The 20,644-nt window shown below is 42.0% G+C and overlaps 1 protein-coding gene across 2 annotated transcripts in view; it reads left to right on the forward strand.

The window, feature by feature from the left end:
• The window catches only part of LOC120425491 (uncharacterized), an 83,929-nt gene extending 75,583 nt beyond the window's left edge, over nt 1-8,346 (forward strand). For both annotated transcript variants that reach the window (XM_039590040.2, XM_039590039.2), the window contains exon 3: nt 6,788-8,346. In XM_039590040.2, the coding sequence (XP_039445974.1) occupies nt 6,797-7,966 (1,170 nt within the window). In that variant the 5' untranslated portion in view covers nt 6,788-6,796 and the 3' untranslated portion in view covers nt 7,967-8,346. The remainder of the gene's footprint in view (nt 1-6,787) is intronic.
• The last annotated feature ends 12,298 nt before the right edge of the window (nt 8,347-20,644 follow it).

Here is a 20,644-nt window from a genome sequence, read left to right on the forward strand (position 1 = left end):
TTTGAATTTTTTGCTTTCTGATTTGAACAAAGCTTTGTTTAAAGAGGAGGATCACGGTCGTCAAATTATAACAGTCTCAACAAGTCAAGTATCGGATTAACATTCCCACTTCCCAGTGACTATACCGCTGGTCGTAGCCAGCGCCGGTATTGATCAGCATGAGAAGGCTTTTGAGAAGTTGCGAAGCGAAGAACGATAGCTCGCACTCATCTTCCACGGTTCATGTATGTATCTTTTGGAGGTCCTGGTCAATAACGAAGTACTAGGGTGACAATAAAAAAAATCGGCCTCAGGGATACCCCCTGATTCTTTAGGCAAAAAGAAGTATTTGTGAAAATTTCGAGCTATAGGTTTAATTGTCGCTATAGATCGTTTAAGTTGGTGAAAAAATCTTTACTTTAGAAAACGTAGAAACCTTTTGATGATATTCAAACATTTTTGAAAATTTTCCTATACAAATTTCAACGTTTAAAAGCATCCCTTAAACTTTAACCGATTTGGCTCAAAATTGGCACAGTTTCTTATTTTTACCTGAAAAATCGAACCAGGGGATATTTCCTAAGGTTTTCCAAAATTTTCATTTTATCCTGTCACTTTAACCCTCACCCATTTCTGTTTTCTTTGGCAAATTGCAAATTATGCAAATGCTTAATTTGATTCTTAACCGATGCCGCTGTGCTCTCTTGATCTAAGCTTGTTGGTTTGAAATATTCGATGATAAATAATTCTTTACAAGAAAGAATTTTTCATAAGTAGAATCAACTCTAACATGGTGCTGGTGCTGTATTGGAAAAAATAACTCATTTTCTTCGCTAGTTCCTCTTGTATGCATCATATGTGCACAAAATGAGTTTTTGTTTCTTCCAAGATAAAAAAAAATCATGCTCTGGCACACGTTTACAAATTAACAGGTTGAGATCATTGTTTACCAGTTCACTTCACCTGCTCTAAAATATTTAAAAATCATCCCAAAAAAAGGAACAAAAAGTGTGGAAATTGTTGGTAATAATCGCTACTGTGCTCAGCGAAGCTATCGCATGACAGGAAAAAAATTACGAGAGGATGAAAAAAAAAAAGCATAAACGCACCGTATTTAAAGCTTTTAAGACATGCTTAATACGGCAATTAGTTCTGATCTGGCTTGCTTTTTTCGTTGTAGTTTGCATAGCGAGCCCGGCTTAACCCAGTAACATATTTTGGTCAGCTGAGAGAGCTGAGGTTGGAAGTTGGTAGATGATGTAGCGTTGTGTTGCTCGCCGGTTCGTTAGAAAATAGAACTCTCGAATAAAAACGAAAGGAGTTTTTTTTTGTGCGCCAATCTTCCGGATAATCTGTACCTTTTCAGAGGTGCCCACACTCCTCATTAAGCTTCTAAGTCAGTCAGTCAGTCAGTGAGGCAGTCTGCCATCGTCTTGGCAGAGCGAGACGCGGTGATCAAACTGGGTAGTGGCGATGCCAGAACTTAAATCGAAAACTTACGGTATTACCTTGTGGGTAATAACTTAATCCGGGGATATAGGTGAATAAAAAAAACCGAGCATAATTTAAATTGTATATAACACACGTATTCAGAAGAAATTAAAACGGTTTCCGTAAATGTTTCACTTCTTTTTTTCAAATAAAAAGAGTTGTGCCAGTAGCAACTCTATCACGTTTGCAAAGTATGACGATTAGATCTGAGGAAGTTGGTAAAAAGTAGCTGGCTTCCTCACATGGATAAATTGGGTTGTGTTTGCTGCCTCTTCTTGTCATTTTGTTGGTGTCGTTCTTGCACACCAACATGATTTTTTTATAATTCACTTCAAGATAGTGACGATTTATTGCTTTTCTTGCGTTGAATGATTGTATTTATCAAAGTTATAAATTCAAAAAATATAATTTAGAATCATACAAAATCATAAGGTACATCATTAGGCCCTAGGCAATTCGTTCAAATTGAAAATTATAAGCTTGAGCTTCGAGATGTGAAATATTACAAAAAGAAATAGAAGAAATATTACAGCAAAGACAGCCAACACACGCCCAACTGTGACGGTCGGTCGCGTTAATAAGTGCTGGGCATTCCCTTAAAATTTAATTTACTTCTAAACAACTTAACTGCGCCGCACTCGGCATTTATGTTAACGATAAAAATAAACGCTCGTTATAATAATACTGAAGAAAGCAAACAGCTATTTGGCTTAATTGCATTGTTGAAGCAACAATCAACGTTTTTTTTTGGGCTGAACGTTCATTGATTAGAAGATTTTTTGTTTCGCTAGAGGCGCGCACATCCCACCTATACCTGGCGGCTGCTTAATTAGGGCTTTTTCTGCTATTTAGCTCTGCTCGAAACACTTTTCACTTTATGCTCACTCGCCCAATTTTGTAGAGCTAGGATGGAAAATGCGCAAGCGGTTGAAATATGGATTCATCATGGTGTATACAAGTAGGGTTATTGTTGATTTCTGGGTGGTATAAGAGTTGAAAGTAAAAACATTCTTTTGATTTGCTTTATAATTGGAATCAGACCAAGGAAAGTAATTAAGTTAATCACAATAAACAGGTTATTGCTGGAACAACTCAATTGTTATGGTTGTTGAAATTTCTTCAACTCATTAAAATGTCTTATTTCAAGTAAATTTGAACGAAATAGAGAAACGTTAATCAACGTGATGATGTCTAGCAATTATGTAAACATGTTTTGTTTGTAAGAGATAAACAATCTTTTAGATTGGAATTAAACACAATTTGTTTAAACATTATTTATATCCAAATATTATGCAGTAACAAGGCAAAAACAGCTGTATCCATTCACCACAAATTCTCGATTTCCAAAAAAAAAAACGATTGCATAACGTTTTTAATTGGTTAACTGAAAACTACTGATTTCGTCTAAATTGAATGGAAATTCAATAAGGCCTATAGTAAAGTTTTTTCAAGGTTGAAAATCTTAAATTCAATCATTGAAAAATGTATGCAATTTATTTGAACTTTATGGAAAATATCTATTGCAATTATTTTGCAATTTTTAATCAAATGGCACACTTTGACGTTCACAAAAAAATGGACCGCAGATCGGAAAAAGAAGTAAAACCATTTTTATTATATATACATACCATACCATACCAATCAGCTTAGAACACCATACGCGGTGCCCGTGCTGTATCAAGAAGGTTGTTCCATGTTTCTCGGTTCTGGGCTGCAGCTCGCCAGTCTCCTAGGTTGCAGATTTTTCTTAGGTCCACCTCGATATGATTTCCCCATCGTGCACGCTGTGCTCCTGCTCTTCGGCCTGTGCCGCCATCCGGTCGCGCGCGGTCAAAGAGCATCCTGACAGGATGGTCTTCGTCCATCCTCGCGACATGGCCGGCCCACCTGAGCCTCCCGATTCTCGCCAGGGTGACGATGGTCGGTTCTCCCAGCAGCGCGTGCAGTTCGTGGTTCATGCGCCTTCGCCACTCGTTCTGAGCTGTACGTACTCCACCGTAGATCGTTCGCAGCACCTTCCGTTCGAAAACTCCAAGGGCTCGTTCGTCCTCTTGCCGCAGCGTCCAGGTCTCATGGCCATAGAGGGCAACCGGTCTAATCAGTGTCTTGTACAGGGTCAGCTTCGTGGCGCGTTGCACTCGATCAGATGTCAAGGTTTTCCGTAATCCAAAGTAGGCGCGATTCGCGGAGTGGATACGAGTCCGGATCTCTAAGCTGGTGTCGTTGTCGGCCGTTACCAGCGATCCCACACAGAAAAAAAAATCATGGTAAAATTACATCTGGGAAGGGGTACATCTTTTATGTCAGAAAAAATGTGTAATTTTACCTCTAAAAATGTGTAATTTTACCACTATTCTGTTGTAATGTCACTTTTTCAGTCTAAATTGAGGTAAAATTCCATCATAAAAGAGGTAATATTTAACCTTCCAAAATTACACCTTCCAAATTTACACAATTTTTTTCTGTGCAAGTACACGAATTCGCTCACCTCCTCCAGCACATCGCCATCCACAGCTAAAGGGGTGAGTCTTGGGGGGTCAACGTCCTTTGAGCCCCTCCCTTTCATGTACTTTGTTTTCGTCGTATTCATGGCCAATCCAATTCGTCTTGCTTGCGTCTTTAAGGCGGTGTAAACCCTTTTCACCGTCTCTAGGTCTCTCGCTATAATGTCAATGTCGTATAAGCAAGAAGTTGGACTGTCCTGTTGCAAATCGTGCCCCTCGTGTCTATGCCCGCTCTTCGCACAACTCCCTCAAGTCCGATGTTAAACAGCGCATTGGATAAGCCGTCACCTTGTCGTAACCCTTGGTGCGATTGAAAGGGGTCCGCTAGCTCCCCTGCCACTCGCACGTGACACATCACACGATCCAAGGTAGCCTTGATCAGCCGAATCAGTTTGTCCGGAAATCCGTTCTCGTGCATGATCTGCCATAGCTGTTCGCGGTCGACTGTATCGTAGGCTGCCTTGAAATCGATGAAGATGTGATGTGTGGGCACGTTGTACTCACGACATTTCTCGAGGATCTGCCGGAGCGAGAAAATTTGGTCCGTGGTGGCCCGAGCGCCAGTAAACCCCGCTTGATAGGGGCCCACGAACCTCCGTGCGTACGGTGTCAGCAGACGGCAGAGGATCTGGGAGAGAATTTTATAGGCCGCGTTGATAAGCGTGATGCCGCGGTAGTTGCCGCAGTCCAGCTTATCGCCCTTTTTGTAGATGGGACACACGACACCATCCATCCATTCTTCTGGTAGTTTCTCCTCCCTCCAGATCTTAGAAATCACCAAGTGGATCGCCCTCGCCAACTGCTCTCCTCCATATTTGAAGAGCTCACCGGGTAACCGATCTTTACCGGCGGCCCTGTTGTTCTTCAGCTGCCTGATCTCCTTCTTCACCGTCTCCAGATCAGGTGCCAGGAACTGTTGGTCAGCAGTGGGCGGTCCAAGTTGGGCTTCAAAGCCGTCTCCATGCGCTACATCGCCGTTGAGGTGCTCGTTGAAGAACTGCTGCCACCTGTTCAACACCTCGCCTTTGTCCATAAGAAGGTTTCCCTCGGCGTCCCGACAAGTGTTGGCTTGCGGCGCATAGCCTTTGCGGGACCGGTTAACCTTCTCGTAGAACTTTCGCGTCTCGTTCTGCCGGAACAGCTGCTCCATTTCGGCGCGATCGCGATCTTCCAGCTGGCGCTTCTTGAGCTTGAAGACCGTTCTCTGCTGTTTCAGCGCTTGTTTGTATCTGGCCACGTTCTCATCAGTTGCGGCTCTCAGCTTCACCGCATAAGCTGCTTTCTTCTCGTCAAGTAGCCGCTGGCACTCCTCGTCGAACCAGCGCTGCTTTCCAACTCGGACCGTACTACCTAGCGTGGCTTCAGCGGCACTGCCGATGGCCGAGCAAATTCTGCTCCATCCATCGTTGAGCGAGGCAGCGCCGAGTTCCTCCTCCGTTGGCAGGCTCGCTTCCAGCTGCTGCACGTAGTGCTGAGCCGCAGCCGTGTCCTGCAGCCGCTCAGTGTTGAACGGCGGTGGGAGCCGGCTCCGTCGTCGGTGATACGTCGTCGACAGTTTTGAGTGCATGCTTGCACCCACCAGGTAGTGGTCCGAGTGGATGTCCGCACCGCGGTACGTGCGGATGTTCCGTATGTCCGAGAAGAATCGGCCGTCGATGAGGACGTGGTCGATTTGTGTTTTTGTTCGATGGTTAGGCGATGTCCAGGTGACTTTGTGGATGTCTTTCCGGGGGAAGAATGTGCTCCGTACCACCATACCGCGGGAGGCTGCGAAGTTGATGCACCGCTGGCCGTTGTCGTTGGTGACGGTGTGCAGGCTGTTCGGCCCGATCACCGGCTTGTACATCTCCTCCCTTCCTATGCGGGCGTTCATATCTCCGATGACTATCTTGACGTCCCTCTGCGGGCAGCTGTCGAACTTCTGCTCCAGCTTCGCGTAGAACGCTTCCTTCTCGGCATCGGATGATTCCTCGTGTGGGCAATGTACGTTGAAGATGTGATAGTTGAAGAAACGGCCTTTAATCCTCAACCTACACATCCGGTCGTCGATCGGCTCCCAATCTATCACACGACTCCGCATCTTGCCCAACACTATGAAGCCGGTTCCCAGCTTGTTTTCGGCTCCGCCGCTCTGGTACATGGTGAGCTCCAAAGCATCATCCTCCCACATCTTCGCTCCCTTCCAGCACATCTCCTGCAGTGCTACAACATCGAAGTTGCTTCACTTTAAACCCCCTATATTTTAAAATTGTTGGTTTTTAAAAACGTGTCATTATCAACAGATTTAAGCATTTGCATACATGTTTGGGAAAGTTTGATGAAAGTAATGAAGTAATATAGACGATTTTTAGAAAAAAAAACTTGGATCGATCTGGCTATTTTCGAACAGGTTCCAGGTACCCCGGTGGAACCCGGAATATTAACAATCAACACATTGATCAAGAAAAGTGTCTCTGTTTGCATACATATTCGATATACAAAAACAGCAAGCTAAGAAAACACACGAAAGAAGTTTGTCCCATACTTAAGGCTACGTTTTAAGTTTTTGCGGAAAAACTTGATTTCCTCCGGTTTTGTAGAACAACGTAATGGATATTTTCGGCATTTCTGAAAGAGCGCATAGGTAGTTTTGAAGTAATTTGCATCATTAACTTAAAAGTGATGAAAATGCATGTGGGACACTTCATGGACTGATCTGGCCACTTTGGAACCGTTTCAAGGTAACCTGGTGGACCAAAACATCTGTTTTATTAAATATTTATAAAAAATCAAGTAAAACTATAACTTGCTAACGCATGTTTCTATACTTTCAGCAAATCAACATGATGAGCCGAATTGTCATCGTTTGCCTCCTGGCCCACCTGCTGCAACATTCGTTTGCTGCACCGTTGGAGCGCTCGCACCTGTTGTCATCGATCCAGGACATTCAACGAAAATATGCCTCGCTAGAAAACGAATTCATGCCATCCAACGAGAGGAGTGATACCGAGATGGAAGCGATGAACGATAGTAAGCCGGAAGTTGATGTGGATAACGTCGAAAATGCGGAACCGATGGCAGAGGGGACGGAAAATAAACCAGTGCAAGAATCCGTTCGTCAGGCAAAGGTGTTACAGTCGAAATCTTCAGAGGACGTCAGCGCCCAAGGCGCAAAGCGTAAAAACAAGATGTTTGGATTTTACGGATACTACCCGCAGCCAACCTATCCCCAACCGATGGCTTACCCGTCCTACTATCCGTTGGAATATTACGACGACTACGTTCCACTGGAAAGTTATCCGAACGTAAACCCACTGATGAACTTGCAAAATATGGCTGCTTTCCAAAATATGGCGGCATACCAGAATTTTAACAACATTCCAAACGGTCCGGTTGCTGGTATTCCGAATTTGAACAACTTTGACAATAACCAGGCTTCACAGGACTACCAGAATTTGGCTGGATTTTCGATGAACGACAACGGTCAAAACATGGATGACGAAGAAATCCTTTCCCGTACCAATCAAGGATCACGTCGCCGACCAAACCATAAGAATTCTCCTATCTATTACATCCGTTTGCCACCTACTCCATACATGTTCGTCCCTGGAATCGGATACATTTCCCAGCCACCAACCATTCAGCCAATGAGTCCAGCCGTTCCACAGTATCCACAACTGGCCCCACCAGTTACCATGAGTCCGTTCTACAACCTGCCCATCAACTTCATTTCCAATGGCAAACCATCCGGCATTTACCAATGGAGTGGTGCCCCAACACCTGCTCCAATTCCGCAGCCTACGTACGCCTTGCCATACCCTGCGGCAAGACCACCACCACAACGCCCCATCTTCCGGCCCAACCCGTTCGTGCAGGACTCCAAAATCACTCATCTTAAAGGTCCATTCATCTTCAACGGCAGACCAGAAGAGATTTTCTTATTGCAGAACTCGATCAATCCATTCTTCCAGGCACCAATCAACCCCATAAGTCCTATTGGTGGTTATTACTAAACAATCATCCTTAATGATAGATTGTGATATGAAGAAAACATAACAATATTTTATTTACAAAAGCAGGGCCTTATGATTCTTTATCATGCATGCACTCACTATTCAAATGGTGATCATTTTCAGACAAATATCGTTCAATATTATTTTTGTAGCACTCAAACAAGCACTATAGACATGATTTTCATCCTTCATCGTATTGTAAATATTAAAAAAAAATGCGAACAAAATCTCGAATGTAACCATCTACGCTGGTATGATTGATAAACCTAACCCGTGCTCAGTCGAATTTAAAATCTGCTCGAATAAATGAGCTTCCATCCGTGTCACCTAAAAGTATGCTATTCCAACTTTCATGGAAGTTTTGATTCATCATTGCCTCAATAGCCACCTGAATGGAATGAATGAAATACCAGCTATGCATGAAACTATTCATAACAGTGCCCTGTTTCAAAGTGCCTCATATTAATTGTAAATCTATTATATAAATATTTTTCTTATGCTTTTGCTCTTCGTAACTATTATTTTTGTTCAAAAAAATTGCAATCGTATTATTTCAGTTGCTATTCGTCCAAAACACACTTGTGTTCAAAATGAGTGTATTTTGAGAGTCGGTCGACTGCTCGAAACAAACTTGTATGCAATTTAAACCTTGATGTTAAGATACATTTCATGCCTGCAACTTGAAGGAATGTTTCTCGCTCACTTGAATCGTTGCGCAACACACTCAAGCTTGGTCGCAGAGAAACGTTTCTTTGACTTGTGGCTCTCGGTAGATTTAATTTATGAATGAAATTGATTCAATCTAAATAACTAGTGCACATGAAATCTACATAACGATGTTCTTTACTGTAGGTTTATGCTTTTTTTTTTAAACAGCAATACACAATACTTATTATAAATCGAGCTCAATTTATAGTACTAGCTATGTAAGTCATGCTTAAAGTTACAAATTAATCATTCGAGTATTTATTCAAAACAATATTCGATAGGCATTACAAAGTATTAGCGGTTGAGTTTCGTACAGCGTCAGACAAAACATTATGAATTGTTTATAGAGTTATAGTTAGCCTTTCACAGTTACAACGTAATGTAATGTTTCGGAATAGTTCAAAAATTTTGTGGTTGTCCTACGTGTAAACATAGTCGTAGTCTTTCGAAACATTGTGTATTTGAATCCATTCTAAAATCTTAACTCCGATAACAAATGACGAAACAAAAAGTGGTAGTATTATAATGTTTAGGAGATAACGAATTGTACTGATTACGTGTAGAAAATAAAAAAAGAAGTCTTGGACTTAAAAATGTTTTTGTTAAAAATTGAGAAATACCCATTGCAAATGAATTGTGATAATAACGGCACTAGAGTGCGAAGATTATGTCTTTGTGGGGTGAATAGGAACAAATTGTTTTTTCTTGCAATCAATCACTCCTGCTTTTCCTTTTCGATCAAATGGCGTCTCAGGTGTCGTGACGTCGCGACGCATAACTTTTTAGCTGGGGGCGACCTAAAAAAATGCCGAACTTTGAAGGCCTGTACCAAGGTCCAGAATGCTCTAAACTTCAATGTCATATATACCGAAACTTGCGCAAGGATCTGGCCCACAAGCCTACACGTTCTAAAAAATGTTATGTGGCAAAGTGCTTTAAAAATTTACATTTTTGAAAAATGTCTTTTTACGGGTTTAAGGAGTTGAGAAGGATTTGTTGCCGCCAATTAAGCAGAAACACCGCAGTTTTGTGGTTATCAGCTAAAAGCTAAAACATTTATTAGCACGTATTTTAAGTGTAAATGACTTATCTTACAATCGGTTGTCCTGGTTCAACAATATCCCACCAAAATCGTCAAATTGCCAGATTGTATTATAATCAACGGTACGCGCGGAAATAGTAAGCAAAATGGACAAATTAAAGTAGCTGCTAGTTCCCCTTTAATTCAATCTGTCACACAGAAAAACAACACTTATTGTGTCAATCACGGACAGTAAACGCACCCATACGAGGGGTGTTCTCGCGCATCTTCGCAAAGTGGAATCGGCGCTTCTCGTCGCAACATTCCCCCTTCCGTACAACAGGTTAGGCGAGTCCGGTCCAGTTTTACCCTAACTCGTCCTGTGAGAGAAAGCTGCCGATGTCTTCCTCGATTCCTATGCGATCCAAACGTTCATCAACTTGGTCCTGGAACATGCTTGAATCCTTGCATGCTGCTTCTGCGCAGGAAGCTCTGGCACATCGTTGCACTGCATACCACGCCTCTCGTCCCGGGTTGAGCCTCGGCTACGCCAGGTTGTCTTGGTTGACGTTCTCACATCCCGGAAGTAGACGATCGTCGTGCGCTGATGTTTTGTGCCACCTTCACTTTCAGGAAACAGTCCATTGAAGACAAAGCACAGAAACCTGCCAACCCTCCGGCTTCTTAACAGCTTCCTCGTCCTCCAGTGCTGGTAACACTCCGCCGTACCTCCGACGAGTATCCTTCTAACACACTGGTGGTTGGTGGCTGCTAATCCGGACGATTGGTTTTCCGCATTGTCGTCTTGTTTGAACTTTTCCTTCATACGCGCAGAGTGCTGCACGAAGGGGTTCCTGCGTTGCCCAGTTTCCGATCTCCGCCACTGAGCAGGCCTTTGGCGAACCCGAGCAGAACAGCCTGTGACGCAGGATGTCAGATTTTCACAGGTGAAGTACGCTGGAAAAGGTGAGCACGTTTGCGCTCGATCAGCCTCCTCCTCATTCGCCTTCAGCGCCTTCTCCGTAGAGTGCACCCTGATAAAATCCGCATCATCCGTTACGTCTGCCGCTTGCTTCGCTGATCGCACCTGCCTCACCGCGTGGCGCGTATGGTCGGATGTCACGTAACCGAACTGCACCAACTTCGAATAGATCCCTTCGATGTTCCTCAAAATTCTCGAACCGTGTTGATGAACATTTCGCGCGCTGTTTTGTCCATTGCACGACTGCATTTTTCCCTTCGTCGGTTCATTCACATTTTGCTCGATCGTCCTCGTATTCAACGGCATTGGAAACGAACCTTCTGACCTAACGTTCTTTCGCCACAGGTCTTCACACTTCGGATGAATACAAACAAAGCTGTGTGAGTAGAAGATTTCGTTCCATAGAGCTTTATGACGTTTCGCGTACGCACACTAGCGCATCATTTGATTTTGCTGGCCGGACAAAATTTAACCTCAATCTTGTTCGTGTACGTACACGCAATACATTCGCACTTAGAAACCTCTATGCCCGAATCCCGAGTGACTTTCCGCGAGCGCTGATGATTCCGCATTCGACTTTCGCATGCCGGTAGCACACTTCCTGCTGCTCTTGTACACCAGGTTTCCCCAGCTGCCAAACAACCCGTCCGCGGCCACTATCCCTGGATGTAGCGTCGGTCGGTGAGGGCTTCCCTCGCTGCTTGCTGGTTCCAAACTTCTCTGGGCACTGTCGAGTATCAGCATATGACTTGTGAAGTGTCATTCTGCCGTGGGTCCGTGGGCATTCGCCGTGCCTCTCCGGCCAGCATCGACTACAGCTGAATGCATCACAAATCTGGCAACTTTGTCCACTGCGTGTGAACGGCATCACGGACGATTCTTTTAGAATGTTGAGAAGGATTTGTTGCCGCCAATTAAGCAGAAACACCGCAGTTTTGTGGTTATCAGCTAAAAGCTAAAACATTTATTAGCACGTATTTTAAGTGTAAATGACTTATCTTACAATCGGTTGTCCTGGTTCAACAATATCCCACCAAAATCGTCGAATTGCCAGATTGTATTATAATCAACGGTACGCGCGAAAATAGTAAGCAAAATGGACAAATTAAAGTAGCTTCTAGTTCCCCTTTAATTCAATCTGTCACACAGAAAAACAACACTTATTGTGTAAATCACGGACAGTAAACGCACCCATACGAGGGGTGTTCTCGCGCATCTTCGCAAAGTGGAATCGGCGCTTCTCGTCGCAACACACATTAAAAATTCAAATGCAAAGCGCCAGCTCCTGTTACGTCCAATCAATCTCATATTTGGGATTTGGGCTCAGGAGGCCCACCGAAAAAACACAGCTAAAAAAGTAGTAATCCAGCTGCGTGTAAAAGGCCTGGGTGTAAAATGAATATTGCATTGTTTAATGCAAATTTTATGTAATTTTACACCCTGAAATATGTAGCCCATCAGTATGGGAAACCTACTTCACCGAAATGTCATGCTCATATATGCGTTTATCCTTTCTATTTTTCATCGGTCTGATGGCCAAGTGGGCTAAGGCGCCAGTCCTTACTGTTGGTGCTGGGTTTGAACCCCGTCGATTGCAACTTTTTTTTTGTGTTTGCAAAAATTGTACATGCAGTGTGTAATATTAAGTGTTTATTTTGATGAAAGTGATGTGCATAGCCACTGAATCCGCTTTTTTGAAATTTTTTTTTTTAAATTAAATATGTCTTTATTGAACTTTCTTATAATAATTACATTTCATTTACATTCTAAGTGGTATGGCTAATGCTCTTCATCTTTGTTTTATTTTTCGTTTTATTATTAACTGTTCACATTCGTTTATTTACTTCAAATTGTTTTACATTTTTGCATTGAATCGAATACATTTGGGTAAAAAAGAAAAATCACTTTAAAAACTAATCCTAACTTAAAACTAAAAAATGTAAATTCATTGAAATATTCAAAATCATTAGAGCGAGTAAACTACGAACTGTATTTTAAGATAAATCCTCCAAGCGTTCTTACTTGTTCCGCACGAGTTTTGCAACCACGCAGTGTTGTTGTCATCTCGATGAAAATGTTCAGAAGTTCTTGTGGTGAAAACAGGTCACTACTGCCTTCATCCGTTGATGCTGGTTGGTTTTCCCTCGGTTGCTGACTGAAGCCAGGAGGTGTTGTATTCTCTGCAACTTTTTGCCGCTGATTCAACGGCAATGGCTGCAGATTTGGAACCACTCGAACAGATCCCGCTCCAGGTGACGCCAAAGCAGGAAAATCCACGTCCGTGAAAGTTGGTGGTGTTTTGCGACGATTTGGTTGGTGCCTCGTCGTCGCTTGCTGCCGAATTTTTACAAACTCAGCACGTTTTGGGCAGCTCCGATTCTTGGTAGAATGGTCGCCGCCGCAATTGAAGCATTTCGCTTCGATGTTCTCGTTGATTGTTTCGCAAGCTTGAGTTTTGTGCTCACCTCCACAGGTTGCACAACGACTCTTGATGAAACAGTTCCTTCCACCATGTCCAAACTGCAAACAGTTCGAACACTGTGTCACGTCACGGTGCACTGGACGATAACGTTCCCAAGTCACGATGATGTTGAAAATTGCCCGAACTGCTTTCAGCTCAGACGGCGTTGTTGATCCTTTCTCGAAATGAACCAGGTACAGTTGATCACGATACTTGATGTCCTTGTTGTGTCTCGTCATCTTGAAGACTTCAATCACGTTCAACTTAAGAGTTTTGAGCTCTTCTTTCAGCACACTCACATCCATGTCGTACAGGCCACGGAGGACCTGTTTCATGGGGCGTTTACCTGGATCGTCATGGCTGTAGTATTCAATCTTTGTGTTGTTCAGGAAATCCCGAACGTAGTTGTAATCCTTTCTGGTAGGTAGCAGAATTTTTAGTCCATCAGCACACAAGCGAATGGAAGCTCGTAAAGCACCAGATTTGATAAACCCGGTCAGCCACTTTCGCACCGAATCCGATGACGATGTTTTCACAAAAATGGGTGGCAACTTTTCCCGTCGTTCAAATTCTTCCTTCTCGCTCACATCCACGGGGAGGGTAGCGAACTGGTTTCCAGACAATTTTTGACCGTCCTTGCTCAAACTGCCTGGCTTTGCAGGTAGCGCTTCGGCATTCTTTAGCTTCTTCAAATCTGCCGATCCTGCTTGTGAGGACCGCCTCTTTTTCTTGCCGTGAGGCATTTTTGCACTTTTTAAGCACTTTTTTGTGTGTGAGGGACGCACGTCTGACTCGCTTCTCTGCTGATCGCAGACTGATGAATCCGCTTTGTAAAATTCGGCTCCGATACTTTTCATGGGTCATAGGAAAAAAATACTTTTTACTTATCTGTTTTAAAAAAATAGTAAAAATTGTTCATCACTAGGGTTTTTCTGATTGAGTACTTTTTAAGAATATCCAGGTGATGATCGTTCATTATTAGTGTGTCCCAAAAAAAAGACGATGTTGCGTAAACCATCGGGCTTTCAACAACGAAAAATCACCAAAAATGGTCTGTTTTCATTAAAAAAAAAAAACATATTTTGATTTTAAAACATTCAAAAAAACGTTCAAATTGCACCACATTTCACGTTAAATCGTAGCTAAGAGTCCCACTAATAATGTTCTGTAATTAAATTAAACCAGAATGTCGTCATTTTTTATTGGTAACATGTTAATGTTAAAAAAAATCATTTTGTACCTGAAATTTTCTAAAATCCAACATACAAAAAAAAAAAATCTAAAAGAATGATACCATCATCAGCAGGCAACTTCTTTCTGGATAAATTTTGTTTTTTGAATCGTAGGTTTTGTCTCTTCAGTGCCAAGATAAAAAACTAACTTAATCCACCAATGTGGTTCATGCCTTCCTCACTTGTTACCAACAATGGGTAATATGAGTGGTTTGGACACATATTTCAGCTATTTTATAAGATCCAGAAAAATAAGTACACAGATATAACTTAAGTGGTCATAACTCGAGACAGGGTTGCCAGATCTTCAATGTTGTGAACTCTTTGGAAAGGTCTCTCGATTACCTAACCAACGATGGGTCGGATGCTGGATCCGGACATCGTTTACATGGATATAAGTGAGATCCGGCTTCAAAAAAGTACATAAATATCACTTAAGTGGTCATAGCTTGAGCCAGGGTTGCCAGATCTTCAATGTTGTGGACTCTTTGGAAAGGTCTCTCGATTACCTAACCAACAATGGGTCGGATGATGGATCCGGACATCGTTTACATGCATATAAGTGAGATCCGGCTTCAAAAAAGTACATAAATATCACTTAAGTGGTCATAGCTTGAGCCAGGGTTGCCAGATCTTCAATGTTGTGGACTCTTTGGAAAGGTCTCTCGATTACCTAACCAACGATGGGTCGGATGCTGGATCCGGACATCGTTTACATGGATATAAGTGAGATCCGGCTTCAAAAAAGTACATAAATATCACTTAAGTGGTCATAGCTTGAGCCAGGGTTGCCAGATCTTCAATGTTGTGGACTCTTTGGAAAGGTCTCTCGATAACCTAACCAACAATGGGTCGGATGATGGATCCGGACATCGTTTACATGAATATAAGAGAGTTCCGGCTTCAAAAAAGTACATAAATATCACTTAAGTGGTCATAACTTGAGCCAGGGTTGCCAGATCTTCAATGTTGTGGACTCTTTGGAAAGGTCTCTCGATTACCTAACCAACGATGGGTCGGATGCTGGATCCGGACATCGTTTACATGGATATAAGTGAGATCCGGCTTCAAAAAAGTACATAAATATCACTTAAGTGGTCATAGCTTGAGCCAGGGTTGCCAGATCTTCAATGTTGTGGACTCTTTGGAAAGGTCTCTCGATTACCTAACCAACGATGGGTCGGATGCTGGATCCGGACATCGTTTACATGGATATAAGTGAGATCCGGCTTCAAAAAAGTACATAAATATCACTTAAGTGGTCATAGCTTGAGCCAGGGTTGCCAGATCTTCAATGTTGTGGACTCTTTGGAAAGGTCTCTCGATTACCTAACCAACAATGGGTCGGATGATGGATGCGGACATCGTTTACATGCATATAAGTGAGATCCGGCTTCAAAAAAGTACATAAATATCACTTAAGTGGTCATAGCTTGAGCCAGGGTTGCCAGATCTTCAATGTTGTGGACTCTTTGGAAAGGTCTCTCGATTACCTAACCAACGATGGGTCGGATGCTGGATCCGGACATCGTTTACATGGATATAAGTGAGATCCGGCTTCAAAAAAGTACATAAATATCACTTAAGTGGTCATAGCTTGAGCCAGGGTTGCCAGATCTTCAATGTTGTGGACTCTTTGGAAAGGTCTCTCGATTACCTAACCAACAATGGGTCGGATGATGGATCCGGACATCGTTTACATGCATATAAGTGAGATCCGGCTTCAAAAAAGTACATAAATATCACTTAAGTGGTCATAGCTTGAGCCAGGGTTGCCAGATCTTCAATGTTGTGGACTCTTTGGAAAGGTCTCTCGATTACCTAACCAACGATGGGTCGGATGCTGGATCCGGACATCGTTTACATGGATATAAGTGAGATCCGGCTTCAAAAAAGTACATAAATATCACTTAAGTGGTCATAGCTTGAGCCAGGGTTGCCAGATCTTCAATGTTGTGGACTCTTTGGAAAGGTCTCTCGATAACCTAACCAACGATGGGTCGGATGATGGATCCGGACATCGTTTACATGCATATAAGTGAGATCCGGCTTCAAAAAAGTACATAAATATCACTTAAGTGGTCATAGCTTGAACCAGGGTTGCCAGATCTTCAATGTTGTGGACTCTTTGGAAAGATCTCTCGATTACCTAACCAACGATGGGTCGGATGCTGGATCCGGACATCGTTAACATGGATATAAGTGAGATCCGGCTTCAAAAAAGTACATAAATATCACTTAAGTGGTCATAGCTTGAGCCAGGGTTGCCAGATCTTCAATGTTGTGGACTCTTTGGAAAGGTCTCTCGATTACCTAACCAACGATGGGTCGGATGATGGATCCGGACATCGTTTACATGCATATAAGTGAGATCCGGCTTCAAAAAAGTACATAAATATCACTTAAGTGGTCATAACTCGAGACAGGGTTGCCAGATCTTCAATGTTGTGGACTCTTTGGAAAGGTCTCTCGATTACCTAACCAACGATGGGTCGGATGATGGATCCGGACATCGTTTACATGAATATAAGTGAGATCCGGCTTCAAAAAAGTACATAAATATCACTTAAGTGGTCATAGCTTGAGCCAGGGTTGCCAGATCTTCAATGTTGTGGACTCTTTGGAAAGGTCTCTCGATTACCTAACCAACGATGGGTCCGATGATGGATCCGGACATCGTTTACATGAATATAAGAGAGATCCGGCTTCAAAAAGTACATAAATATCACTTAAGTGGTCATAACTCGAGACAGGGTTGCCAGATCTTCAATGTTGTGGACTCTTTGGAAAGGTCTCTCGATTACCTAACCAACGATGGGTCGGATGATGGATCCGGACATCGTTTACATGAATATAAGAGAGATCCGGCTTCAAAAAAGTACATAAATATCACTTAAGTGGTCATAACTCGAGACAGGGTTGCCAGATCTTCAATGTTGTGGACTCTTTGGAAAGGTCTCTCGATTACCTAACCAACGATGGGTCGGAGGATGGATCCGGATATCGTTTACATGGATATAAGTGAGATCCGGCTTCAAAAAAGTACATAAATATCACTTAAGTGGTCTTAACTCGAGACAGGGTTGCCAGATCTTCAATGTTGAGGGCTCTTTGGAAAGGTCTCTCGATTACCTAAACAACGATGGGTCGGTTGATGGATCCGGACATCGTTTACATGCAAAAAAATGAGATCCGGATATATGTGAAAACACATTTTTATACATAACTTTTGAACTAGTTATCGAAACTTCAAACAATTCAATAGCGATGTATGGGACCCTAAACCAAGTCGAATGCATTTGGTTTGGTCAAAATCGGTTCAGCCAGTGCTGAGAAAACTCAGTGAGAATTTTGGTCACATACATACATACACACACACATACACACACACATACATACACACATACACACACACAGACATTTGTTCAGTTTTCGATTCTGAGTCGATATGTACACATGAAGGTGGGTCTTTGAGCTTTTAATAAAAAGTTCATTTTTAGAGCAGGATTATAGCCTTACCTCAGTGAGGAAGGCAAAAAAGTACATAAATATCACTTAAGTGGTTATAACTCGAGACAGGGTTGCCAGATCTTCAATGTTGTGGACTCGTTGGAAAGGTCTCTCGATTACCTAACCAACGATGGGTCGGATGATGGATCCGGACATTGTTTACATACATTTAAATGAGATCCGGCTACAAAAAAGTACATAAATATCACTTAAGTGGTTATAACTCGAGACAGGGTTGCCAGATCTTCAATGTTGTGGACTCGTTGGAAAGGTCTCTTGATTACCTAACCAACGATGGGTCGGATGATGGATCCGGACATTGTTTACATACATTTGAGTGAGATCCGGCTACAAAAAAAGTACATAAATATCACTTAAGTGGTCAAAACTCGAGACAGGGTTGCCAGATCTTCAATGTTTTAGATTCGTTGGAAAGGTCTTTCGATTACCTAACCAACGATGGGTCGGATGAAGGATCCGGACATTGTTTATATACATTTAAATGAGATCCGGCTACAATAAAGTACATAAATATCACTTAAGTGGTTATAACTCGAGACAGGGTTGCCAGATCTTCAATGTTGTGGACTCGTTGGAAAGGTCTTTCAATTACCTAACTAACGATGTATAACATGATGATGTTTGGTTCAGTTTACTGCCATTTATTCAACATCCAAAAAAATGCGAAAACACATTTTTATACATAACTTTTGAACTACTTATCGAAACTTCAAACAATTCAATAGCACCGTATGGGACCCTAAACCAAGTCGAATGCGACTGGTTTGGTCAAAATCGGTTCAGCCAGTGCTGAGAAAACTGAGTGACATTATTGGTCACATACACACACACATACACACACACATACACACACACATACACACACACATACACACACACATACACACACACATACACACACACATACACACAGACATTTGTTCAGTTTTCGATTCTGAGTCGAAATGTATACATGAAGGTGGGTTTTCGAGCTTTTAATAAAAAGTTCAATTTTAGAGCAGGATTATAGCCTTACCTCAGTGAGGAAGGCAAAAAATAGAAATGGTGATTTAAAAAAAATCCTTATGGGTAATTCTCTACCAACTCACACGAAATTGGAAAAAGTTGCCCGACCTCTCTTCGAGGTGCGAAAAAGAGGTGTTTTCAATAATTTGCAGCCTGAAACGGTGATGAGATGGAAACTCACCTATTTGGCCTTTCGTAAAATCGCGATAAATCGTGATGGTTACAAGCAAACCCCTTGTGTTTATACATCAATTAATTTTTTTTGTAATTGTCTGCTCTACAACTTTGTAGAATATTATTACACTCTAAAAAATAACCCTGCAAAGTTAGAAAAAACACGAAATTGAATTAAAATGAAAATTTGTGTTTTAAATGAAAAAAATGACCCTTCTGGGTTAATGTAGATTCGAAAATTACATTAGATTTCACTTAAAATTACATGCTCCAAATTTTTTTAACAGTCAAGTACGGAAAATGGCAGAGTTTTTGAAACTTTTTAAGTGTTTTTTTTTATTAAAAATACTTTCCTTTCGGAATTTTGAGTACGCCTTTGACACCAAATTTCTATCTCATCACCGTTTCAGGCTGCAAATTATTGGAAAACACCTCTTTTTTCGCATGTTCAAAATTGAAGGGGGTCGTACCGCCCCTTCGTCACGAGAAATTAAGAAACGGATTCGTGATCAGGGACAAAAGTTACCCCTTAGGATAAAGTTTCGCGCAAATCGAAGAGGGGTCGGGTCAACTGCTGTGTGAGTTGGCGGAGAATTACCATTATGAAAACTCAATTTTTGCATTTCACTAATGTTTCAAAAACATCTGCATAGTTCAATAACAGCGATTCTCATGCAAAATCCTTTTGCACCTTAGCTTCCATCCACCCCGGGATTCGAACTGACGATCTTTGGATTGTTAGTCCAACTGCCTACCAGCGACTCCACCGAGACAGGACCCAGGGGGACGACTCCTACATCTGGACTAAGCTAACGACCTAACCTTTAGGTTAGTCCGGGGCCAACATTTACTTCCCGTTCGACGGAAGGCGTGATCGGACAAATCTCGTCTCGAAAAATGCCACCGGTACCGTCTGGGATCAAACCCAGGCCTACTGGGTGAGAGGCAACCACGCTTGCCTTAAAAAAGATTTTTGTCAAACACAATTATCATTTTAAAGGTGTTGAAATCTTCCAGTTATGTGATTTGTATGCAATTATTTATGTTAAAAACGGTGTAAGGTGGCCTGGTTGTGAACGAGATGGCTAAATTCAAGACATTAACAGGCCAAAAAGGTGAGTTCTAAACATTAAATTGTGAACATTCCCTCGATGGGATCCATTTCTGAACATTTTTAAGATGGGACAAACAAACTTGCCGTAAATTTTCAATTTTGTGGAACAAAGCATATGGGACATTTATGCGAACAGGGGCAGACTGAGCTTTATGAGAAAAAAAAATAAAATAAAATAAAATGAAATAAAGATTTAAATATATTCTTTTTTCAGTCGAAATCGGGATTTAACAGTGTTGTTCCCTTCAGGAAGTGAGAAAAATACATTCTACTGACAATATTTGTAACAATTATTTCAGCACAAAAATACTTGCTAAAACAATACTTTATGTACATTATTATTTTTTGTATGCTTGTGTATTTTAGTCAAGAAAATCCGAATAAAAACAACACCGTGGCAGTCATACACGCGTCTGTAGTTAATATGGATACGGAGTTTGCGCACAAGAT

The sequence above is a fragment of the Culex pipiens genome, chromosome 1 (assembly GCF_016801865.2).
Source record: "Culex pipiens pallens isolate TS chromosome 1, TS_CPP_V2, whole genome shotgun sequence".
Taxonomy (NCBI): Eukaryota; Metazoa; Arthropoda; class Insecta; order Diptera; family Culicidae; genus Culex; species Culex pipiens.